Consider the following 27,375-nt stretch of genomic DNA (forward strand, 5'->3'; position numbering starts at 1 on the left):
TTTAAAATTAGGCCACAGGCCCAACATCATTTATTACATTGCTCCTCTCCTTTAGTCTGCGGAAGGAAACTTTTTCCTTTTCGGTTTCCGGACTGTCTTTCCTGGGCCGTCTTTCTTCTGGAACGAGCTCGTTTTTGACTGGGCCTTCTCAGGTTGTGTCTGGGTTTTTCTACTTGCTCCTGCCTCGTGCTTCTTGCTAACAAGATCAGGGTTTTCAGATTTCTTCTGCACTTCTCCCCACCAGCCTGTTGCCGCTGCAGCTTCTTCTTTTTCTTTCGTTTTAAATTCTTTTTCCTGTTTTTGCCCTTCTTGACCTGCACTGCTGATGAGGTAGAAGATGGTATGGCAGGAGTTGTATTCACGTCTTTCTCCAGCCGAGCTTTCTTCTTCGCTGGTTGCGAGTCTGGTGCATCACTTGTAGCAGCTTTTGCAGACTGCTCTTCCTTGTCGTGTTCCTTCTCTTCTGTGATAGCTAAAAAGAAAGAAAGAAAAAGAAAGGGTGTTCACGAACTCGCATAAGGTTGAAATCACAACATTATTAATAATTTTCATCAAAACACAACATATAATTCTGACAACATGGCACTGAAATAGCACCAATTTGTAGTAAAACATTTTATGCCATTAAAGATGTCATTTCAACATTATCTTACTATTTCGGGTCATTTTTTTATTGGTTGCCAAGATTAATCGCTTGGAACCTTAGTTTCACTCATGCATGCTCTTCTGCCCAACTTATTTGTATTCTGGCATACTATACTACTCTGCCCATTTGATGCGCTACTTTTCCTTGGACATAATTCGCCCAACGACTGAGGCAATCGTATTAAAACGAATCTTTGAGCACATCTTTTAGCAAACACAGTACATAGCTTGCATAATTCACATGACAATCAGAATAACAGTATGCCAGAACAAAATATTGTAGTACTTTCAACCTCGTACCAAACATGCATACATAGCATAGTGGCATAGCAAATGATGTATGTTTGCTCAGTTTTCCACAGCAGAGGTGTAGGGAGACAAGAATGGTTAAAAAAAATTCAAGGAGTCTTTTCTAACCAAGTCAAATTGACTACATGAAATTAGTGAACTAAATAATCAAATATATTTGTTTTTAAAAGTTGAAAAAGGCACATTATGAGAAGCAGGGTAACAACAATTATTTTACTGTGACAGCAGTTTTGAAGAGCTCAAAAAGGTGTTTACTTTGTTGTGGTATGCCAATCATGAGGCTGACCTTGGGAGCTGGGATACATTTAAACAAAAGCTCCGTGACCTGTTCGGTAAGGCCTCCAGTTGGAAAATCGCTGCGAAGCAACCGCTGTCAATTCGAGCCCAAACGTCCAATTGTGCTACTGTCGATGTCATGATCGAGGAGTGCCAGCGCTTCAAGCAGGTCAAGAGTCGCCGTATTGAACGACCATTCGCCCGGCTTCCCAACGCCACCGCTACGTCTTCGTGTAAAGAGCGGCCGCAATCTCACCTTTCACTGCCTTCGGCCGAACTGACGAGGATTGTCTGCCACAATATTGAAGCAATGGCTCCAGCTAACCTCTTTACCAGCTAAAACACCGACGACTCAAGCACACCAGTGGTTTCACTCGTCCAAGCCATCATGTGAAACTAACTCGCGAATCTCGGGGTTCACGCTGCTTGTGCCATGGCCAGTCCTAAGTCTGCTTCTGAGGCCCCGACATCGTTCCCTGGTTATCAAATGTTCGCTCCACGATCTTGGAACCCTGCTGATTGGAGAACTGAAGACGATCTGCTTTATCTGCTTTAACTGCTGCCGTATCCGGCACGCTGTTTGCTACTATAACAACAGCTTGTCGTTCCCGCAACGTACTCCATCCTTCGGGCATGCTCGCCACCTTGATCGCAGCCCTTCTGAGCCACTATCTGCGGCACACCCCTACAATCCTGACGCTGCCACGACATGGTCAAGCCGCTCGCCGTCACCTAGAGGTCACCAGTCGCATTCGCAACCTTTCCACCGTCCAACCTCCCACTCCCCGCCATCTCTTCGTGCCGAGCAACCGTGCCTTCTTCACTCTGGAAAACTAGACGATGCAGCGCCCGGAGGTAACGCTGCATCCACGACTCCGCCACAAAACCCTCTAGTTACTCTGCCGACTCGATGACGTATGCTGGATGCTGACGTTGATGGCGTGACCATCTCTACACTTGTCGACACCAGGGCTCATATTTCTGTCTTGAGCTCTGGTCCTCGCCGTCGCCTAAAGAAGGTGGTGACACCTGCTGTATCCCACATTGTAAGAGTGGCCGATGGAGGAACTGCCACCGTCTTTGGAATGTGCACCGCCTGCATCACCATCGCCGGTCACCCAACTTCTGTCTTATTTGTCGTACCTGAGCAATGTCCTTACGACATTATACTTGGTATGGACTTTCTAACAACCTATTCTGCCCTAATTGACTGTGCGACTGGCCTCCTGCAGCTCGAACTACCTCACCTAGCTGATGCTCCAACCACGCCTTTGGCCTGTCTCTGCTCTCTCGACTATGTGCGCATGCCCCCACAAGCCGCCATGTATATCTCCATGATCTCGAGCCCTCCTATGGCTGATGGCAATTACTTGCTCTCCCTCGGTAACAGACGTTCTGCTCGCCAAGAACGTCTCCATGCCTAATACCCTCATGGCTGTAACCAGCAATCAAATCTCCATTCCCATTTTAAACTTCAGGGCCTCTCCTCAACTGATTACGGCGGGCATGTCACTCATTGCCATCACTTCTGCAGAAGACTGCAAAATTTATGAGTTGGATCCCACCATCCGTCCAGTTCGTCCTTCATTTGCACCACAACCAGTTCGCCGCGCGATGCCTTTGTCGGAATGATCCCTGCCGACCTTTCTCCAGCTCAAGCTACTGGACCTCGTTGCCTCCTGGAGTCATACCATGACATTTTCCGCTTCGACGATCATTCTCTGAGCCACATGTCTGTAGTCCAGCATCAAATCGACACGGGGAATGCGAGCCCTATCCGCAGCCGTCCCTATCAGGTCTCCCTCGCCGAACGTTGTGTGATCCAAGGTCAAGTTGACAAAATGCTCACAAAAGATGTTATCAAACCTTCTTCCAGTCCATGGGCATCCCTGTGGTGCTAGTCAAAAAGAAAGACGGCAGCTGGAGCTTTTGTGTTGACTACCGACACTTGAACAACATCATCACGCACAAGGACGTATACCCACTACCCCGAATCGATGACGCCTTGGACTGCCTCCACTGAGCCATGTACTTTTCTTCCATCGACCTGCGATCTGGATACTGGCAGATTAGCGTTGATGCCATGGACCGCGAGAAGACTGCGTTCATCATACCAGATGGACTTTACCAGTTCAAGGTTAAGCCTACTGGATTGGGTAATGCCCCCCCAACCTTCGAGCGAATGATGGGTTCTCTCCTTCGGGGCTATAAGTGGTCTACTTGCCTTTGCTATCTAGATAACGTGATTGTCTTTTCGCCTACTATTGAAAACCACCTGACCCGCCTGTCTGCCTTTCTCAATGTGTTTTGCCGTGCTGGCCTGCAACTTAACTCTCCAAGTGTCATTTTGCTCGACGTCACACCACCATTCTTGGTCACCTTGTTAATGCTAGCAGTGTCCAACCTCACCCCGATAAGGTGCGTGCCGTCCAAGGCTTTCCTGTTCCTCATTCAGTCAAAGATGTCCGAAGCTTTGTCGGCTTGTGCTCTTATTTCCGCCGCTATGTCAGGAATTTCGCCGACATTGCACGGCCGCTTACTGACCTACTCAAGAAGTACACCTCTTTTTCTTGGGGTCATGAGCAAGCCACTGCATTCACCACCCAGGTTTGTGGTGACGGGGCGTCAAATAGATGAAAAGAGAAGCACGGTATATAAAGAGACTATTTACAGAGATGTTCAAGATGGCTAAACACGCGCAACGTCCCGGCGATCGTCGTCTTCTTCATTAATCCAATGAGGTGGCTCGTAACAATGTTTCTTTTTTTTTTCCACGATAATACGATTTGGTTGGATGATATGTTGGATGATACGCTTTAATTTCCGGTTCCCATGAAGATCATATCAACGAGATTCCACTGTGGTATTAAGGGATACCCACTATGTTCCGTGACAGCAGCCCCATTCCACTCTTAATATGCTTCACCACATAACACGGCTGTACTTTAGGAAGCCAGCAAAAACTAAAACCGTGCCGTGACGTGCTTATCACGACTGACAATCGCATACTTCCGGCATTTTGTACTTATTAATTCGCCATCTGCACCTTCAATTTTATTTTTTTACCTCTAAATTTACGTGACTGCCGCATTTAAGTGCAACTTGAGATGCGGGAACATTAGAGAATGGCAACATATAAAATGGGACCATAATACATAGGAGTCAAGAGGCTTTAGGTCGGGACAAGGAAAACATGATGAAGCAGCCGGGAAAACATAGCAGCGAGGAACGTATCAATGGGCTTCACTGTACAATGAATATTACAAATAAAACAAGATCACTAACCAAGGTTACTAAGGAAAGAAAATCAGGTACAAAAGTAGTTCACTGTAGCTGTTGGTAATAAATAAGTTTGTAAAAATGTAGGGGCACAATTCTTTGAGAATAAGTGCGAAAGAAGATAAGTTATAACTTGGTTTCATTGCAGTTGTACTTGTTACACTATAATTAGGACAAAACAGATTGCTTTCGATAACTTCAAGGAAATATATTGGGTTTTCTTGACAAGGATCCCAAATAGACACGACATATTCCTATTTCAGCCATATAAGTGTTTTATAGAGCATTGACATCCAGAAAGAAGGGGATAACAAAAAGTTATGGTGAAGCAAGCCCAACACTCTATTGCATACAATATATAAGAATGGTTATAAAAATTGGTGCCAGTGAATCTTGATGGTGAGCAAATTGGTAGAAAAAGTGTTGGCTTGTGACAAAAACATTCTTGGTAAATAAGATCATTATGGATTTGACTTTAGAACTGCATGCATGCTGCGTATCTTTTACACCAGCTCACTGTTACTACCGTCTGTCACTTTCCCCTCTCCTGTTCTTTCTCTATGCCGTACCTTTTCACACTGCTTCTCAGTCATACAAAGAGCTAGGTAAGTCCATACTTTAAATGAGGACTTGCCCACAAATGTTTCAGTGAGCAAGGTATTGAAGGTGCTGCTGCTACAGCTTAAAGGGACACTAAAGAGATACAGTAAATCAGTTTAGATGGATAAAGTAATCTTTCAAAAAACTATTCTTGCTATTTTGTGACAGTAGGTCGATTATTAGAAGAGAAAATGAAGGTGAAAGTTTCAATTTCGCACCCAAAACCTAGTGCTGGTACAGTGTGATGTCAAGGATTTCAAAGTATTTTTTCGGGCCGGACTGGCTCAATAAAAGTTTTTAAAAATTGCCTTATTCAATCTTTAGCTCCTTTAAAATACATTGGAGTATATTTTTACCTATAAGCAATTAGCTAGGCCTTAGCAGACGCCGTCAAAATCCATGACGACATGGCGAGCTGTTGCAAGAACTTCAATGCAGCACCGCCACCCATCTTTCGTTATTGCACATTTCCTGCCTTAATAAGCCTCTTCTCGCGGTGAGAGCGATACTTTTGGTAGAGTAAAACCTCGTTAATTCGACCCCCATTAATTCAGAAAATCGGTTGATTCGAACTAGTCCTCTGGTGCCAGCAGGCGCATGCATTATTTAATGCAATCCGACTCTCGTTAATTCGGACGTATTTGGATGCACATCGGTTAATTCGAACAACGCCACATATGTGCGACACAAAAGAGCAAAAACGGTGCTAGAGTCCAACTGAAACGAAGGGGCGGAGTCCGCCTCGCCATAGTCATCAGCGGAAATTGTACGTGAATAACAGCAATGCCAGAACGCTTTGCCGCGCGTAAGACCACGCTGGCCGCGTGCATTCACAGCTGCGTAGTCGCCATTCACGATCACGTCGACAGCAGTCGCGGTATCGTCCATAGTTGTTGCGGCAAAGGGTAGTTTCGTTATGACTCTGTGTAAAGCTGCCGAGGATGAAGAGCACCGGCTACATCGCGATGGACGGGCGATCTGCTGGTGACCAGCTCACTGGCGAAAAAATAATCGGGATGACTGCGCTGTAGTGAAAGCGTGTCTCAGATAAAGGTGCACGCCGTGGCTGCGCTGTAAAGGAAGTCGCAAGGCTATCGCCGCTGCAAGAGCCAATCAGTCACGAGATGACAAGAGTTGCAGCTACTGCACTGCTTTTGAGTAAAATAGAAACAGGATTTGCTAATTCATTCAGTAAATAAAAGTGTGTCGACATAGTAAGCATTTGTATATTGTTTTATTGATACCCTCGATAATTTGACATTCGGTTAATTTGGACATTGTTTTCTTGGTCCCATGAAATCCGAATGAACAAGGTTTTACTGTATTGCATAGGGTAATACAGGTGAAGTCATCTTTCTCTTTAATGTCCCTTCAAATTGGACTAGGCTGAGCTAGTAACTCTGCACAGGAAAGAATGCTCAAAATGGAGCCCTTTAATTAAACTCACGCTGCGCTAGCAATACGTAGTACACTGCAAGGTTGCTAAGGCTCAGGGTCAAAGTGCAACGTACGGGTCAGCGGTATGGTGTTGGAGAACTTCTTCAGCTTGGCCACAAAGAAGCCCTCCATGTTGTGCGAGTGAGGGTAGAAACGACGGGTCCTGTTCAACGTTGGGTGAAACCTGTGCTCGCGATACCTGCAGGGTAGGAATGAAGCACACTGTGACATGGCCTGCTCCTGCTAGGACACAAATGTACCAAACTGTACACCTTTAGAAGAGCAAAATTGTAGCTGAGCTGAACCCGTGAGCAAAAGTATACGGACCACAGGCTCACTGAAAAAAAAAATGAACTTATTCGTAATTCAGACGCACAAACTGAAATTGACAACTGTACTAGGTAAGTTAGCAATGGCAAGTTTTGACTGCAGTCCTCAATTTCAAGTTACATTCATAGGCGGAGTAAAAAAAAGATTTTTATCGTGGAATGTCTACTTTTTTTATCGTCCGTATACTTTTGCTCAAAGGGGGTAGACGAGGAAGAAAAAAATAGCCAGGACAGAGTGCATAGAGCATAAATAAGCAGTTGTGCTCACAACAATGCACATTTAACACCTGCTATGTCTCTTCTTTCTTTTTTGCAATTTGACAAAAAATTTCTTTCTTTAATGTATTGAAATGTGACAACATTAAATAGATCATGAAGCAGCAAAAATGCACCATACTAAATAAAAAGGGTAGTTACAGTCGCTGCTTAATTATGCATAGACATGCTTTGCCAATAGGAACAGCTTTCACCACATTGCATGTTCCATTAATGCTGTGTCTGTTCCCTCTCAGAGAAAAAACGCAGTTCATCGTGATTGGAAATGCAACAGCATATATGTAGTTGACAGCTTTTCTTTTCTGGACTTTGGATATATGTCACATACATCTGCAACGTCACAATGGCAAGCTAGACATGAAGCAACTGCAGCCAACTAAAATACTGAGGTATTCTACTGATCTACCATGGTGCTGCCATCTGTGAACACACTACACTAATAGGGAAAGCCCTAAGCACCTAAGACACTAAGAAGCAAGCAAAACAGTTATCTTTAAAATTATGCAGACTAGCTAAGCACATTCTAAATGCAATTAAGAAAGCGTCTGACTAATAACTTTAATCGGCACCATGCTTACCTGGTGAGGCCTTCCCGACCGAAATCAAGCCCAGTTGGGACCAACTTGACATTCCTCTTCTTCAGGGCATAGTCAATAACCCATTCGTTCTCCTCAGGCTATGTAAGAGCAGCAAAACAGAACAGAAAAAGAATCTACATTGTTGCATCACAAACAGCTCAATATTCAATGGAAGACTTTAGAACTAAAGTCAGCGCCACCTGTGGCACCAAGGGCATCATGGGAACTTTGAAGTTCAGTTTCAGTTTTGCAGGCCATGTAGCCATGTGCTGCGCATCTAGATAGCACTGCCGCCGCGGGCTACTGCGATGAGCTCGCCAATGAAGCGCTCCAAAAGCAGCGTGCTCCGATTGGTCTCTGTAGATGCGTCTGGTGACACAAGCCAGCCCGAGCTCATGCCACTCGTGCTTCAACGTGCACGAAATGTCTCGCGCTGTTTCCGTATGCTGGCCCTATGCACGGATATGTGTGTTATCAGCAGATGATGCATTTTTTTGCAGGCTGTTCGGCTACGTTTGCCAAAGCAACCTCCGCTCTGTGAGAAATGTCTGAGAAAGTTATCTGCCTGCAAAACTGGCGAATGGCTTGTAAATATGGTTGGACGACTGCTGCAATCAGTAGGGGTTGCGCAGTGTTTAGTGTAACAGTGTGCTTTTGTGCACATTAAAGATGAAAAAAGTCACAGGCCTGCACGGCACATGCAGTACAGTCACAGCGTAAGCTGGTGGAGCGACTCAAGAGTAGCTCCAATTTGGGCACCATGCACAACAAGGTCTTCACAGCAGTCTGTTCGCCTAGTTTTGACGAGAACGATCTGAACTGTCCACCCGGCGTCGACGGCGAGCTGTGGCTTGTAATGCTCTCTGCACAGCAGTCTGCTGAGCCCGATCAAGCCTTACAACTGCACCTTACATGTCGGGCACGCTGAGTTTGCAGGCATCTTAACTAGATCATGCCACCATACTGGCAGACGCTGGGAATAGCTTTTTTCTTTTATTGCGCGCCTCGTCTAAATGGCATCTCGTCGTCTGCGCACAATGCGTTTGCAGGTGCTTTAACTAGATGACGCCATCATACTGGCGGAGGCTCGGATCGTCTGCGCCTGCTTTAAAGGGCATTTTTCCGGCATCCAACAGCAAGCGCTTGCGTGGCTCAGTGGTAGAGTATCTGGCTTCCACGCAGCAGGCGCAGGTTTGATCCCGGCGGGAACCGGGTACTTTTTTCGCATTTCCAGCGATAGCAGTTACGTTTGCCGGACGCCGTTGGCAGAGGCGGCAGCTGCGGCGGACACCATCGCACACCGAAACGGCTATTGGAATGAGCCCATAACAGCTTACGCTGTAAAACACACTCACAGGAATCTTGTAACTGTTACCAGTGTACACCAAGGCATGTTTTTCAGCACATGCTTGGAAGTAAGCGCCAGTGACCCGAAATGTTTGTGCAATCCATCGGTGGTCCCTGGCAACTTGTCAAAACACTTTGAAAGACACATTCAAAATACATTCAAAATAACATTTTTGGTATTCTAACCGGCATGAAGCATATTCTAGTGCCTAACACACATGGCGAAGAGCCCCACCAGAAACGGTTTACGTGCTGAATCGCTTTAAACGTGTTTCAGGCCAAAATGTCTCTGCGCGTACAGACTGCTGGAACGCAACAAAGTAGTAGTGTACACAAAGCTTCATGTTCTGATGGTGTGCCACTGTTTTCTCAGCAATGTGTCGCGGCTGTGCGTTTAGCAAAAGCACGTCATGACTCGAGAGCTTTGTGTAAATACTCTGCAGGCAAAAATCGGGTGCCAGAGCACAGATGCATTCGGCCTACTGACTGTGCAGGGACGTGATGGCTGCTGTTCCGGCACAACATTTTGCGGCCACTTGGCTCGTACTCATCTTTGTTGTGGTATGTAACCTGTTGCACTAAGGTGAGAGAAGACGATAGAAGAAAGTGTTGATTCCTGTTAGGACGAGGCACACCATACGCGGGTGGCTGCAAGTGAAGCAGACGATGGAGCACCTTCCCTCAAGATTCCCATAATGCCTTACCAGCAGCTGCTTGAGGTTGCGCACCACTTTCTAAACTCATCCACTGCACAACTCATTTACAAACAGCACCAAAAAGAGGTCATTATGCACCAGAGCAATACAAAAGCATACTGAGACCACTGACCATGACTGAGCATGTGCTGTACACAATGTATCCTGGCTTGTTGTCGCTGCAGTCAGCACAGTCAATAGCTGCAAGAATGAGCTGCTTCTGAAGTTGGGAGCAGCGGAGGATGTCTTTTTCTTCCTGGAACCAGCAAAGAAGTAGAAAGGTAAGCTTCAAACGTGCAACACTTGTTTTCACATGAACTTTAGTGTTCTCATTTCTTTTTTTAATTTGATTTCTTTATGCAAAGTCAATATAATATTTGAATTACACCTCGTGCAAAATCCGTCACAGTCCTGCCTGGACTGCTTGTGTGTTTTACAATGGATGATGTGAAGTGTGGCGGTTCCAGATTCTGCTAAATGCAATAGTAAATTTAATTAAAAGGCGAAAAGTTTCTTCCACTTGTTGCACGAGACAAAACCAAACACTGCATGGTGATATGTCATGTACCACCATTTCAGTACATAATATGCTCCTAATTTTGAATACAGAACATACTATGGCATATAACGAACCTTTCTCGCTGCATTATTATGGTCCATTGAAATGAGCATCAACTGTAGCATATAACCATAAACAAACCATCAAAGACATATTTGCAGTTCCATTAAAACCATAGGGAGGTTACAAGTAGGGTGGAAATGTAATGTAGAATTGAAGGGTTCTTGCAGCCAATGACAGTTCTTCAATAATCACCTAAAACTCTTTTTAGCATTGCAGTATGTACTTTGCAATACAGATGACAGTTTTTGTCAAGTGGTGGAACCACTTCACCTACACTTTGTGCACTATCTGCAACTACAGAAAGTAACCTGCACTTTAAATGAACAAGCAAGAGGTGCAGCTGTTCATAGCATACAACTCAGAAAATACTCCAACTACTGCATAAATGAGTAAATATCACTTAAACATTAAAGAAAGCTAAAAATGAATCACTGCATTTCTTTAACCCTTTGTTGCATGCTGTCATTTATCCACTACAGTGGACAAATTTTGGCGATTTTTGGAGCAAGCTGAGTGCTTCCGAGAAGCCCTTGTGCATAGTGTCAACTTTAGTGGAGAACAGAAGATTTCTATAGCCGCCCTTGAATGGTGCCATCAACCACTGTTTTCCCCACTCGGCTTCAAAAATAGTGTCCTGCCGTTCGGTGAGTGAGTCACATGCATCCCCATACTTTTACTTATAAATCTCGTGACACTGCGGTTTGGTACATATAACTGCCTACACGGGTTTGAAGAAGCCTTCGGAGGCAACAGCTGTAAATATTGTGGCTGAGTGAAACCAAGCTCTTTTTTCGAAACACATTTTCTAGAATGTCCACTGTAGTGGACGCCATGCATGACAGGAACAACAACATGTGCGTGGGAGCATTTCTGCGCATTGTAGTCCATGCCCATTTTACTTTCAATTGGATTGCTTTTGATATGTGCACAATATTTTCATGTAATAACACTTTGTTATATTATCCCGCGAGCTAACATGAAAACACAATTGAATGAGTTACCAGCAGCTCCTGACACAGCAAATGTGAATGCCGCCTGTCAAAGCAAGTTTAGTTGCCTTGGCATGCGTTGGGGCAATGTGAATCATTTCTCCCGTCAGAAATAATCCACAGTACAAACATGTAAAATCACGGCTGGCAAATGCAAAGCGCCATATAATTGCGCGATATGCAAAGTATCAGGGGCGTGGCTGGGAAGCTCTCCTCCCCACCCCCGAATTTCAGCATGTACAGGATACATGGCATAAAGCGACATGCGACAACACTTGCCTTCCCAGCCATCCCCTCCCAAGTCAAGTGTGTGCGCCCCTCACCTAGAAATAATTTTCTGGCTACGCCACTTGCGCATGCACCCTCTGAGGGTAAACTTTTTTCGCCAAGTGTGACCCCTCCCCAGGGTCGAATTTTTAAATTGTCGATTTATAATCTTCAGACTGACCTATTTTGAAAAAAAAATTGTTCAATTTTTTTAGAGCGAGCATAAAGTGACAAAAAATATTTTCCGCAGGTAAACATGCATTGTTTATGTATCAATATAGATGGGCTTCCATAAATACTTATAATAAGAATAAAAAGTAGATACATATACACTGAAACAGATATATTCTGATTTGGCACTTGGGTAGAAGTCTGCATCCGAGGAAGCGTCGCTCGACTCACTTGCAGCACAGCAAACAGCGCAGACGCCCATAGTGTTATCAAACGAGCATCCAGAGCGAGCATCTAGAGGCGACCCTTTGAGAGATTACAAACCGGACAGACATCAGTTTTCACGAGTGCAACGAACAGAAACAGCCCGCTAGACGAAACCAAAACTAACCGCCGCACGCCCTCACACGCGCGGATGCTGAAACACCCGTGTAAAGGAGCTGTGGAATGAAAACCAAGCGACTACGAAGAAAAAAAAACATTTTTAAAATTTCCTTGTATCCACACATGCTGGGCAACGAAGAGTTGAAAAGTTGGTGTGTTTTTCGAACCGACAGGCGGACCCGTAACTATACGGCATCGACCATTTGGGACTTGTTCGTGGTGCCCTATATTTACGGCATTGACCCTCAAAGGGTTAACAGCAAAAATGACTGCTTTTTCATATTCCATAACACAGAGTAATGTGCACCGCATCCAAACATTTGTACTTAAGCTCGCATTAATGTGGGGGCAGGAACTTTGGCCGTTGGAGCAAAAGAAAACAGTTGGCACCTACACTCACTGGAGCTGGTGTGTATGCTGTCCACTGTAGTGGACATTCTGTCTCTTGTGAAAGAAACATTTGAAAAACCAACAAAAATTTCTTGGATGTTTCTGGATGCTTAATAATAAAAAATTAAAAGCAAGCACAGTTTGCTTCTGTAATTTTTCTTCGTGCAACAGAGGGTTAAATAAAGGCCGAGAAAGCAAGCAAAAGCTTAGCAAAATAAGAACTGAATATACCGGACCTACGTATAACAAGTTTATAATTGTCGAGTTCAAGCAAATATAATGCAGCACATTACCTTATTTGTTTTAACAGCAGGATCCTTGGACACCACACCTGTACCACTGCACGGTGCATCCAGCAGCACTCTGTCAAATCCTTTGGCAACCTACAATCGGGGTCAAGCATGGATTAAACATTATCACTTTCTCTCAATGTTTCAATTTAGACAACTTAGGTAACTGTAGATGGTAGCTAACAACTGTCAACAACCAATTCTTAGCCGCCAGCCTAGCCAACGTCATCATCATTGCCATCACAAGATGGCGATGGCAATGATGAATGGCTAAAGAACAAGTTCTCGCACAGCATGATGATGACCACGACGCATCGCCTTCAATATGATTACAAAAGCATATTGAAACAATAAGTTATTTTACATGTTAAGCAAGCCGCAACAAGACGTTTCACATGTTTTTGGCGCTCCGGAGAATTGCATGTGTCGGAGGATGAATCCGTGAAGTGGTTAGCCTAGGCATGGGCCACCATCTCATTTACAATTGTTAAATTGTTTAATAAATGCACAATATCAAATGCACTATGAATCATACAGAGGATGACATGTTGTGGTTCTTCATAGACAGCAAAAAAGTGCTGTCTGAGCGAAAACGAGGGAGATTAAGTAAATAAATTTACATTCTGTGAAGATAAAGGTTGCTGGTTTCACTTCTTCTCTTACTGCCACAATCGAAGGCATGCAGCACTTTTTTTTTTCTTTTTTGTAGGGAAATCAGGAGTGAGTTCAATTTCTACTTTGTTGATGAGCTCTAATGTCATTTTTACGTTAGTTCTCTACTTTTAACTTTAAAAAATGGTAGTGCGTTTGATTCGGGTACATGTTAGAATTGAGGCAAATACTGCCAAATGAATCAGTAGTGTGTTTTGGTGTTTTTTATGCTTCCTGTTTAATTCGAGCTGCCAGATAATTAGACAAATTTCGTCGGTACCCTCAGGGTTGAATTAACGGAAGTCCAATGTATATGAGCACTAATTGCAAAGACTTTAAAATTTTATTGTATAACCTGCGTTCCTAATTACAACCTTCAAAGAAGCAAGAAAGCTAGAAAACCCGGGTGTATAACTCACACGAATAACAGGCAAGTATGACATAATCTTTATACAATGTTGCATAATCATGGTCATACAGCTAAGCTTCAGAATTATCTTGCCTGTTTAGTCAATACCATTCTCATTGCTGCTTTCTGCAAAGGTATGGCAGTGCAGCAGGTCTCAGGTGCACTGCCGTGTAGCAGTGCCGAAAGACAAAATTCATGCATAGTTCCGCCACCATACGCACTTTGTACATAAATATCTTGAATTTCTGGAGCTGTTAACAGAAGCAAACATATAGCAGAGCACCCCAATGCTGCTACTTGCGAAAAACGAACACTTCCATACCTCAGGAAACTTGCGACCGTCGTAAGAGCAGACAACAGTGTTGTTCACGCCCAGCCTGTGCAGGTTGCCAACAATAGCCTTGCATCGTTCCTTGTGCAGTTCATTTGCAAACAGGACACCCGTATTCTTCATAATTGCAGCTGAAATGAAGGCAGAAATCCTGTTACGGCCTTTTGGTTTTTTTAATCTAAGCACAAGATGCCCAGTACTCCCCAAGTGGTAGCCTACTCGAGCACCGTAAAGCATGGACTGAGCATAGACATGCTGTGCTTGTCCAGTGCACATAATTGATCGAACTCCCTACTGCTCCCTTTCACTCTTCCTCCTCATGTGTAGGATAACCTTAAACTGGACTATATATAGTCTAGTTACCCTCCCTGCCTATCCTTCCAACTCCCTCTTTTAGGGTCGGGCTCGGTCCATTTCCCTTATTCAAGCATATACATGAAACAGAGATATGTCCTAATGATTTCATCAAGAAGCCTCCAAACTGTTTTAAGTTAAACAAAATTTGGTGCAGTAGAAAGAGAAAGTTGCACTTCATCAACTGTTGGAAGCAGAGTTCTGATATGGGGCCTGAAAATTTTCACTAATATAGCTGAAAATTAATAAAGAAATAATAAAACCTGACCAGGTTGGCTACCAAAAAATCCCGTCTTCAGACAGACAGCGATGCACGGATCATTCCCACACAGCTGAAAATTCTTTGTTGAATTGACACCATGTGAACCGTTACCACAAGTCTTAATGCACTTATCTATTGTCATCACTACTGTGCAATTTTGAGGAGCAGAACGCTCTGACAGGAGGGGCAAATGATGCTTGCACCCACCTATGTGGCTAGTCTTTCCTCCAGGAGCAGCGCACATGTCCAGAATTCGCTCATTCTCTTGAGGGGCAAGTGCCATGACTGGCAGCATGGAGGCTGCACCCTGCAGGACGTAGTGGCCTGCCAGGTACTCGGGAGTGGCACCTGGGAAGCATTCATTAAACAACTCCCTCTTAAACAGAGTGTATAAATATCATGTTGTTTTTACATGTACAATATCATGGTCCGAGCATCTACATATGATAACTTACAAAGCATTTTAAAAAACTTGGATATGTAAAGCGCACACTGATCCAATGGATGCTTGAATATACCTCTGCTTTTTGGTGCCCATCTAAGCAGTGGGATGTTATTAAAATTGAAACCATGCAGAAAAAATCTGTGCGCTTCATATGCCACAGATACGACTGATACATCTCACCCTCTTTCGTCCTTGAACTTGTCACCACTCTCGGCGAGTCAAATTTGGACTCTCCTATAATTTGTGCACAATATGGTTAACTCATTCTTTCAACTATCAAGCTGTATGTACTTAAAGGGGCCCTGAACCACTTTTTATCGAAGTCGAGAAATGCATTTGAAGTTGAATTAGACTATTTCAGAAATACCTTGCTGCAAAAGTACTTCAATGCGTTCAGCAGAAGCATCCTGTTGCCTGGTGTTTCTGCTCCTTCTTCAATGACTTGCACTGTGATATGGCTACAGTGCAGCGGGGCGTGCCCACAACGCTCCGCCCACTGAACGTCACCGTGGCATGCAGTTCAAATTTTATTTTGGCTGTTACTGTAGACGAATTTCCCATTTTGTGCCTATGATGCGCCAAACGCGGTTGTCCTCGGCAAGCTGCAGAGCACTCAGCGAGCGGAGTTCACGACAGGGCTTGAGTCCCGCGATCACGCTTGAGTGACAGGGCTGAGTCCACGACAGGGCTTGGGTGTCCGCGATCGTTGGCTCCCCTCACATGCTTTTACTCGCACATACAGCATACAGCGCGCGGTGATTGTCTTATCGCCCTTGGACTTTATACGGATATATTTGTGCCAAAACCAATTTTAGGGTCCCAACACGTCATAGACACCATCTTTAGATAGCAAATACAGATCTCAAAGGCCATGCCTTTGCTGGCGGGAATCAAAAATATGTCATAGGTGTTGCCCCCGACACTTTGGGCGGCCAATCCCATCATCAAGCCACCAAGCCAAGCTACATGAAAAGTCAACATGGCCGCTTGGGCGGCACGGGGTGGCAGCTCACAACGCATGATGCAGGTACACAGTTTCGACACAACAGCAGGATTCCTAATGCATTGGATCCTATGGGAGCTGTGCCGGGACCGGCTGAAAACAACATAACAGCCAGGAACACGCAGCACCCGAGAACGCAACAGCGGGGTTCTACTGTATTGAAATTGTTTACCGTGGAATATCATTGATACGATCTTCACGAGAACCGGAAAATAAAGCGTATCATCTGAAAATTGTAGCATCCAACGTATTATCGAGAAAAGAAAAAGAAATGCATTACAGTCGAATCCGCCTACAACGAATGCCGCTACAACGAAATTTCTGCCACAACGAAGGTTTTCCGATTCCCCATCAGCTGCCCAAAACAAAGAAAAGTCTCTCCATAACGAAGGCGTTTTATTCGGTATTTACGCTTCAACAAACTTTTCGAGAACGAAACTGGGACTGAATTGAAATTGGAACTGCCGAGTAGTCAAATTAGAAGGCTCTTCCAAAGCTGTGATGATCGTATGTCCGCTTGAACAAGGTTTTCAAGAACGAAATCAAGTTCAAAGTACCGATTTACGCCACTACAATCCATAGAAATGCGTGGTCATCACGCGCCTGCGTGAGACTGCACAGGATCACCACAATCGCTGCCGTTTTCTGTGGTGTGTGTGTGTGTGTCCGGTCGAAATGGCTACGCCAATGAAGAAGCGTAAATTTATCTCTCTCGAGAAGGCACATATGATTGCCGAGGCAGAAAGCGGAAGGAAAAAATGTCGCAGTTTCGCCCGAAAGGCGAAGCATCGATTGCGATAGCAGATGAGTAGACAGCTATTCGAACTAAGGATCGTAGTTTTATCGGCCGTATAAACTTGTAAACATTCGCTCGCTGACTAAATTACCAAGCACGGTGTCACGCGCGCACAGGTAAACATGAACACATCTAGTTCGATGACCGCGGAAACTCGGTGTCAACACGCTGGAATGAGAAGGCGGGGCAATAGCAGCGAGCGAATTGACCTCCATGCCGTCTCTCGCTTCAACGCGAACTAAACATTGAAAGCACAGCGCGCACGACTCTACCGGCACTAATTACACTTTGCCCACATCGCAGAGCGCTTTGAAGAAGAGGACCGCGCGGGTGCGCACTTCGTGCACGGCGCTGGCAGATTGCTTTCAAGATACGGCGGCCGCGCCCCAGCCGCTGTAGTCAACATGATGCCAACGTCTAGTTGTCTGGGGAAAATGACAACCCGCTAGACACAAGGACTCCGGCGACTGCTTTGAAAGTAATGAATCCTTTCGACCTCATCTTAAAGGTTATCAGAGCCCACGACAATGACATTGCGATGGCTCTTTTAACGGACTGTGGGACTCGCGTAACGCCTTTGCTTGCAGTGAAGCGTAAGAAATCCAGGCTGACAGACTTCTGGAAATAAAACTTCCAGTAAGCGCAAGCTTGCCAAGTTTGCCGACTTTGTCATAAATATGCAATGAAATTGTGATAATTCAAACCGCTTCATGGCGATGGTGCATATGCCGCAAAATGAGTGTTTTGCAATCGGCCGGGCACACGTGTTGAGTTAGGCGTTGGCCGCAATGTACGAAAAATGCTGTAACAGCAGCGCGAAATCCATTCTCTCTTGAAGTTGACACTTTATTGGCCGCCTTCGGCACGTCTCAACCTTTGCCCCCACGCCATGGTGAAGATTTCTCGGATGATGGTTTCGGTTTCGTTCGCGGCTTTGCCGTTTGGCGTACGTATATATACGAGGTCTGTTACAAAAGTATCCGACCTTTAGCCGAAGAAAAAAAACTGGCATAACTGGAGCGTTGGACACCTAATCACCCTCAAAATAGTCTCCTTGGGACTCCACACACTTCTCCCAGCGGTGCTGCCATTGTTGGAAGCATTCCGAGAAGGCCTCTTTCGGAATGGAGTTTAGCTCAGCTGTCATACGTTGCAGCCATAATGTCCTCTCTTGTCTGAAATCGCGCTCCTTTCAATGGCCTCTTGATTTTGGGAAACAGCCAGAAGTCGCAGGGGGCCATATCAGGAGAGTAAGGAGCCTGTCGAACTACAGGAGTCTGGTTTTTCACTAAAAAAGTCTGAATCAAGTGTGAGGAATGTGCAGGAGCATTGTCGTCATGGATGCGCCAATTTCCTGTTGACCACAACTCCGGTCTCTTGCCCCGCACAGCATCACGTAGGCAGCGGAGGACATCCCTGTAGTACTCTTGGGTGATTGTTTGGCCCTGTGGTGCGTACTCCTGGTGTACCACACCGCGGGAGTCAAAGAAAGCAGTCAGCATCACTTTGAGGTTGCTGCGCACTTGGCGGGCCTTCTTTGGTCTTGGTGACGTGGAATGCTTCCACTGCGACGACTGGGATTTGGTTTCCGGGTCGTACCCGTACACCCAAGACTGGTCACCAGTGATTATGGTGTTCATGAAGTCGGGGTCACTGTTTGTGGAATCCAGCATGTCCTGGGAGACTTCAAAACGAAGTTGCTTTTGCTCCACCGTTAGCAGCTTCGGCACGAATTTCGCCGCAACTCTCTTCATGGCCAAATCTTCGGTAATAATGGAATGTGCAGAAAAAGTGCTGATGCCCACCTCTTCCGCAATTTCTCTGGATAGTCACACGACGGTCCCGCATCACCACAGCGTTCACTTCGGCAATGACCTGGTCATTTCGGCATGTTGATGGCTGGCCGGAGCGTGGCTCACTCTCCACCGATGTGCGGCTGTCTTTAAACCGGTTGTACCACTCCTTAATCTGTGTGCTGCTCATAATATCGTCACCGAAAGCCGTCTGAGTCTTCCGAATGGTTTCCACTTAGCTGTCGCCCAGTTTCTGGCAAAATTTGATGCAGTAGCGCTGCTCCAGCCGCTCCGTCATTTTCCTTGCAATAAAAAGCCAACGAGAGCACTGCGCACTACCTCACTCAAATGCTGCGTCCCAGCGACTGACGCTATCGACAGGTGGGAAGAAATTTGCGCATGCGCACGAAGGTTCAAGGTCGGCTGATGCAAGCGCGCTTGTTTCATATCCATCAGGTGTTTGCAAAAAAAAAAAAAAAAAGGTTGGATACTTTTCTAACAGACCTCGTACATACTAATTTCGCGTCAACGAAGTTCCTCCACAACGAAATATTTCGCATGTCCCGTGAATTTCGTTGTAGCGGGACTTGACTGCATCCCAAAAAACATATTATGCAGAATCGTAGCGAGATTCCACTATATAAACACACTTCGCTATATTGAAGTTCAAAATACATAGTGTTCTATGGACAAGAAGTTATAAAAAGTCAAATAATTTGACATATCGAAAATTTTGTTATACTGAAGTTTGTTATATTGAGGTTTACCTGTACTTAAAGACATGTTATGTGTGTAGGATAGCTGGCCCCAACAAATGCCATGAAAGGCTGCAGAAGCACCAGTAAGAAGAGGGAAAGAAAGAAGAAATGCCATACCCACTGGGACCTGTGAGTTGTAGACAATGAGGCCAACCTTGGACCACTTTCCGATGGGATCTAAGTTGACACCACGGTTGATAAGAGCCTGCAAAATTCAAAAATTCATTTCTATCTGTCTAGCCCCACAACATGAAACATGGCAACCAAGCTACTTCCTGTGACCCCATTAGCACTGTGCCAGCCTTGACACAGCAAATAAATCCAGTCCCTTTGAGTAAGCAGTTCTAAATATGTTGCTTTTTAATTTCAACAAGTAAAATGCTCTCTCCACCTTTCTGCAGAGATTGGTTTTAATAATACCCATCCTTCATGCTCTTACTAATACAACCCACATCATATTTTCATTTACGGTGACACACTCAATTTCAAGCACTTCTAATTAGGGGTTTGCAAATATTCGAAACTTCATAATAACAAATCGAATAGCGTCCTATTCGATTCGGTCTTCAAATCGAATAGTCTCTATTAGTAAATGCGAATATTTTTCTAATACTTTTCGAATATTTCAAGTCAACTGCGCCAAAATAAACATAAAATTGTAGCAAAAATACAGAAAATTTTCACTCCCGCGGGCATGGTACAGACATAAAACGAGAACCTATGTAGTGTAGCAGGCTAAGTCACTTAGGTAGCCATACTTTACAGGCTCTCCTCGGTAGCCATCATTCGTACTCTCTGGAGAGCCCTGTACATGCGAAGAGATTACTTGATTGCCCCTAACGCTTCATTTGTGCTCTTAATAAACAGCACTTCATAACATACTTATGCAATGGCAGATACTTGCTCATTTTAGGAATATTGGGATGTGAACACCGTTTTAAGATAATTGTGATAACAACTGTTCATTATTCTAAAACTATTTGTTATTCGATTCGATTCGTTTCTGGCACTATTCGATTCGATCTCAAAATTCACTATTCACACACCCTACTCATAATGGTTAAAGAAGGCTGTTCTTTCAGCACACCACATTACCTGAGCCAAATCACGCCGTCTCGTTTTCAATGAGTTGGAACGGATCGTCACTGGCCGGTTGACTTCATTGGCCTCCAAAAATTCTATCAGCTACAGGGGAAAACAGTTGGATACAGAAAAAAAAAAAAAACAGCTTGTGAATGAATATAACAATCATGATACACACACAAGGTACGAGCCTCTCAACACTGATCTGCAGTGCCAGGAACAGAATTCTTCATCTTTCCACTCTGATATTTGGACCATGCACTTTTTAAATCACAACATTTGCCTGCCCAATTCATTGCTGTTAAAGAGAAGGCAATGAAGAAAAAAATAAGAGTGCACTTGCCCTGGGAGCACAGCTCTCATTTGTGAGAAAAATTAAAGCTCAGGTTTCATTTGTGCCGTTTATTACCTCCTTTAAAGGTAAAAAAAAAAAAAGAAACAGTGTAGTCCTGCATTGATCCATAATGTTATCACAACAATAGCTGTCGCTTCCTACCAGACAATTACGACTCGTTGTGTCATTATCAGCAGCTAATTATTTAGGTCCACTGAAGAATGAAAGCCTCTCCGAGCAGTCTACAATTACCACTGTCCTGCAACAACCGACACCAGCCAGCCAATTTCTTGACCTAATCACTCCCACCTAATCCTCTGACACCCTTGAGTAATCTCCGTCCTTGAATACCCATTGAACACCCTGGGTTATCTGTTCTACACATTACATAACTTGCCCAACACCACCACATGAAAATCTCAATTAGATTATCTTCTGCATGTGCTTGCTCTGCATATTATAGTGCTGTCTTACTGCTGTCTTACAATCTCTCAATGTTGCACCTGTCATTTTTCATTCCATCACTCGTTACGCAGTTGCCAGCTTCCTTTCAAGCTTATTTACTACTTTTCTGCCTTGTCGGCCAGTACTGGCATGGATTATAAAATTGACTGCATCGTTAAGGAATTTGTTTTAAACCTGTGACGATGTTATGATGAACTTGTGAGACAGGGAATCAACACTGTGACACCAATATGCTCTTGCAGAAACCTGGGTGTCTGATTAGGTTGTGATAGATGCATACTTTCGATCAGAACCCTTGTCCTACACCAGTTTTGGCCAGGGACAATTGACAGTTGCTATTACAGTAAGGTGATGTCAAATGTACACAAGTACCAGCTAGTAGTACCACCATAGCCATACCAGACAAGCGAGGGGAACCATTAAGAAGTTCGCATAATTTGTTACTAGCATTTAATGCTTGATGTGAAATCGTCTGTCTCTAGCCAATCAGTTACACTACACCATTCATTCATGTTATGTGAATGAGCATTCAGTAAAAATAGCACAATACATCCTACCAACATCCCTGACCGATAACTCTCAACTCTAATGGTTCTCACACGTTACTTCCGCTCCTCGATGGCCGTATTACTCCTTGAGTTGCTATACGTAGGGCATGATAAAACCAGAACAGAAGGCACAGACATGCGTAGCACTAATTGTGTTTATACCTCTGACCTCATTTATTGTACGCTACCTATACCACATCATGCAGCACCAAGTAGCCCAAACCGCTATGCTTTGTGAACTACTACTCCTGTTTTTACTAAATGAAAACTGGTATCAGATTAACGTCCATCCACTTACCTCGGCAGGTGAGAAAAGGTCCATAAATTTTTGCATCAAATACTCATTATAGCTGTAGTACTCGCACAAATCTCGCTTCAGAATGTCCAGGTATTCAGACCGGGACCTGCAGATAACACAGTCACAGAACTTGAGGAGAAACCCTTTCACTTCACAGAAGCAAGCACGCAAAAAAACGCTAACAAGATTAACATTGCCTTTGTGTGTTTTCAACACTAACATTCTTCATCATGTTGCAGCTGCACCTATGGTCAAAAGGCATGAGTAGAGGTGCACCCCAAAATTTTGTGTGTGGGTTATACAAGCAAAAACACGGTCTTAAGTGTTTTCTACACAAAGATATAGAGCCGACTATTACAAGACTGTAGCCATTCCGGGAGATGCCCTATGCAATGAATAGATACCATAAGCAGCAACACAGTGAACGCCTTGAAGGTCACTGCTGGATATGTAGGCGATGGAAATAAGTGCCAAATGGTTGAAGATGTACATGTATGGCAGTGACTGCATTAAAGTTTGAATCCGAGCTAGTTGGTAAGGCTACATCTTTGAAGGGAACAACGCAAAAGAACTCGCTTGTTTGATGTTTGTAAGGCAACAAAGGCCTTACATTACACCAACTAGCTCAGCGACAACTTTCTGTGTAGCAACACTTACCTTCCAGGTTCTCTTCTGCTTGCAAAGTCATTGAGGACAAATGTGACGTCTTTTATCCTCTCGCTGATGATGGCCAGATCGGGGGGCTCAGCCTGTAATCTTAGCTAAGGAACATCCCTACAATGATCACGTCATATGGCCTCTTTTCACCACATAGCAAGGAGCGACATAGCTACGGTAAACAAGGGCAAATCTAAGCAAAATTAAAAGTTTGCCCCTCAAGATTCATTTTCCACAGACCCAATACATGAACCACAAATATGGCTACGTAGAACTTACACAGCCACCATTGACACCTGCTACTGTCAAGCCCACTTATAGTGAACATCAGGGTCACAAAGGATGCGTTCGTTACAGCCAAGCATTCGTAATAAGTGGACACTCAAGCATAAGCCAATGAAACAGCAAAAAATAGTGTTTTCGAAGGTAATCGGTAACCTTGTTTTGTTCCTTCAAGGGCATCCCGATAACTGTGGCTTCCGATTGCTCAAAGCAGACAGGAGTGCATCAGTGAGAGCTTTGCTGCAGATGAGCTGGTCCAGGGACGCAATGTACTAGGCCGCAGTTTAAGAAGTTAGAGGTGGTGGTATCGAATTTGCAGTCTGCTAACTTTCCTCATCTGATCTATTGGTGACAGAGCCTTGCACCTCACCGATATTGCTTCAGAACCACAGAATTTGAGACTGTCCTGCCATACAAAGGAATAAAGCCTCGCAAGAACAGCGTTTCATGCAACATGCGGTAACCTCCATCCCAGCCGTGTTTATAATTTCCATAGGTGTGAACAATGCCAACCGTAACAAAAGTTAGCGGCTGAGTGATGATGTTGACAAGGTGTTAACCACACAGGTGAGAGGTACTTTTGCATTTACGCATGGCCATGCACCATTGAGGAGCATTATACATAGCGGGCACGTAAGGAGAGTTGTGCTTTGTCAAGAGACAGGGAGGTAATTCCAGATTAACTCTAAAGGTGTTCAGAGATCGACATGTTCGTTCTAAGATGCGCAACCACAGACAGCATAAAAATTATGACCGTCATGCTATCTTCGTTCATATTCACGGAACGTTCGCTATAACTGGGATCGTTATAAGTGGGCACGACTGTACTTGGCTCAGCGAGAGGCCTGGATTGGCAGTCTTGGAGGAGGCAGTTGTGCTACCTACACAAGATGCAAGCGGTGTTTATGCATACACAAACAGTTATGCCAATGTTCATGAAGACATGAAAACCTTCACAGCTGACACCACAGAAACTATACCTGAGAATGCTCTCAATTGCAGTTTTGTGTCATATCTGGGTGTGCCAAGAATCATCATTTTGAGTTTTTTGGATTGGTTCTGTTAAGACGAGCAAATTTTCATGGTCCCTTCGAGTTCATTTTAATTGGAATCCACTGTACTTGCATAGTCACAATCGAACGATGAGTAAACAGAATGAAGAACATCAACACGCAGCATTAATTTTCCAATTGACCTAGTCATGTCACTAAGTATACCTTATTATTTGTTAATTTTCTTTATATCTATCCTAATACCTTGGACTTGAGGGCTCCGGCTTGATTTCAGTTACTTGCAATCTTATCACATGTGAGAATATTAGTCAGGAAACACATCAAAAGTTTCTCTTTGACATAGCCACTAAATTTAAGAACAAATTTTACAGTCATGTGCTATTCAACTAGATGCGTTAGCCACAACAAATGCATGTGCAACTCAAACTTAGTTGCACAAAGATATTATTAAACAAAAGCAATGCAACACTTTATATTTATCTTATGACTAAGAAGAAATTACACACAAGAAAAGGATATTCTCCTTCTCGATTTCTTGCCCGCTTGGAAGTGTGAAGACCTCAGATTCAGCTATGTTTGTTTTTAGCTCCTCCTCAGCTAATTTTCTGCAAAAAAAATGCAAGAAGAATGTATGACGACAAAATCAGCCCTGCCAACCTGTGAACATTAAAATTAGTAGAATTCCCATGGGTACGACCTTGGAAAAGGGAAAGTGGCGGATAGCAAGATTTTTTTTTTCTTTAGTTTGTCCTGAGCACACACTTTATTAACAATGATTTACGAACAGTGCACAAGCAGCTGCAAACTTGGACAAGCAAAAAGTGGCAAGCAATACACTACTTTTAGATCACTGACTTTTTCTGCGACTTTGCTGTTGCCAATTTTAACTACTTCAGGAACTTGCTGAAAGCAGCTACCCCTCTGTTGTCTTTGTACAGTCAAAATACTTTCAAGGGTATGGTTGGAGACTGACAATTGAAACTTTTTTGCAAACAGAACTTAATTTTGTGAAACTTGGGGTAAAATTCAGGTTAATTGGCAGGTATGCAACAACACACAACACTGCAGGTGTTCACATTTCAGTGATCCCTTACATAAGTTCTTAGCACCAAGCATACTTATTAACCAACTTGCTCAATGACAAGTTCATCTTTTTCTTAGCATTAGTTCACAGCCATGGGCTTCGGCAAGATTTGTCTCGATGGGGGGGGCAAGTTCCTCTTTCGCACCCCCCTGTCAACGCCCATGTTCACAGCACAGCTTCTGCCAGTGCCACACAGCAATTCTACATAGCAGAAAGTCTACTGTAATTATTGCCACATTTTTGTGGATGACATGTGTACTTTTGTAAAGGTTCACGCAGTCCCGGTACTTAGCGATCATAAAAGCAAGTTGAGACCACAGGCCTGACTTCAACCATCAAACCATAACTGTCAAGCATGGAGCCTGATGTCGAGAAAACATGCAATTTTCACAGCTCATTCAGACAAGGGTTTAACAAGATGTGAAACACATAGTTTTTCGAACAGAGTAAGATGTATCTAAATCAAATTATGAGAAAAATTTACCTATCTTCCTCCTGTCTCTTCTGAAGTTTCCTTGACGCTGCTTCGATGGGCAGCTGAAAAAGAGGCGCCCGTAAATATATTAGCTTAATGTATCCTTTACTTATTAGCTGTGCCATTGAAGTCCGAGAGGTCATACCTCTTCGTCGTCACTTTCGTCGTCATCTTCGCCGATTTCTGAACCACCAAACTCATCATCCATAGCAGCATCATCAGAGCTTTCGCCGAAGTCCTGTAATCACGCAATAAAAACCGTTGCATTCCACAAATATTTGGTTAGTTTAAATGTAGATACTTATTTATTGCAGAAGGACGCAATACCTCTTGTTGATCGTCAGAGCCGTCATCGTCATCTTCAGAGTCCAGCAGTTGTTTCTTCGACGCCTTTGGTTTCAACCACTTTTTGTTGTCGTCAGAAAACGACTGGACCGTCCGTGACGGTGGTCCATCGTCCACTTCTGGAGATGAAAAAAGAAAGCGATCGGAATCACACAGCGTCATAAGCCAGGGGCCGTATTCTGAAACGTTCGCCTAGGCGAAAATTCTTTTTTCGCTTTCAGGCGTGCGCCGATTGGCTGTTTTAGCAAAATTAGATGAGCTGATTGGGTGGTTGAGCCCGACGTCATTCAATTTGCTCAACCAGCCAATCAGCGCGCATGCTGATTTCGCCTAGGCGAAATTTCGCCTAGGCGAACGTTTCAGAATACGGCCCCAGGCGCAAAGGCAATGCCGGTGTGGCCTCCCTGGTGTTTGCCGCCTCCGAGTTTGATAGAAGCTAGCTGGAGAAGTCGGCGTACTCACCTTCTTCTGTTTTCTTTTTGGTAATCACTTTACTTGTCAGGTCATTCTTTACAGGTTGGTTTTTCTTTAACCTGAAATTGACACGTAGTTTAAGCGCATGTGTAACTGATATGTCCACAAGGCTGTGCATTAAAGCGTTACCTTCTCAAGGCCCGCCTCGACGGTGGCTTTTCCGCTGCAATCCAACGTACACAGTAAATTAGTCTTTCATGCTGGACTTGCAATAATATAGCACAGAAAGCAAACACGTGCGCACAAAAGCGGTGTTTACCTCTCAAAACCTTCGGTATCTCCGGGGGAGGCTGGATCTTCGATTTCCTAGATCGCCGCTTTTTGGACTTTTCGCTAAAGTCTGCTTTGCGGCCCATGCTGAAACTGCGCGATTTTCCCTCCGCTCGGTATATATGGGCTATTAGCAACTGAAAAGCTACATGCGTTAGACAGCACAGCACACAGCACCGTAAACCCGCATGGCCATCTGACTTGCCTTGGATTCGATTCAAATCGGTGTTGGCTAACAATGGATGTTGATGGTCATATCAATGCTGATGGCGAAAGTGGCGAAAGAGCGAACCCCTGGTGCGAAACAAGCACCGTTTTCTTCTTGGCTGGTTCGCGTATACGCAGCCAGTTGCGCGCAAAG

General features: G+C 44.3%; 1 protein-coding gene across 1 annotated transcript; it reads right to left on the bottom strand.

The window, feature by feature from the left end:
* Nucleotides 1-27,234, bottom strand: LOC119446638 (uncharacterized). The gene is made up of 18 exons (XM_049664303.1): nt 27,004-27,234; nt 26,874-26,907; nt 26,733-26,803; nt 26,253-26,389; nt 26,071-26,163; nt 25,935-25,987; nt 24,885-24,971; nt 23,072-23,164; nt 22,415-22,520; nt 20,782-20,871; nt 19,804-19,891; nt 15,099-15,239; nt 14,267-14,406; nt 12,888-12,977; nt 9,905-10,027; nt 7,730-7,827; nt 6,621-6,745; nt 1-472 (listed from the first exon to the last, which is right to left on the bottom strand). The coding sequence occupies exons 1-18, from the start codon at nt 27,098-27,100 to the stop codon at nt 27-29; spliced, it is 2,112 nt and encodes a 703-aa protein (XP_049520260.1). The 5' UTR covers nt 27,101-27,234; the 3' UTR covers nt 1-26.
* Nucleotides 27,235-27,375: the final 141 nt, after the last annotated feature.

The sequence above is a fragment of the Dermacentor silvarum genome, chromosome 3 (assembly GCF_013339745.2).
Source record: "Dermacentor silvarum isolate Dsil-2018 chromosome 3, BIME_Dsil_1.4, whole genome shotgun sequence".
NCBI lineage: Eukaryota > Metazoa > Arthropoda > Arachnida > Ixodida > Ixodidae > Dermacentor > Dermacentor silvarum.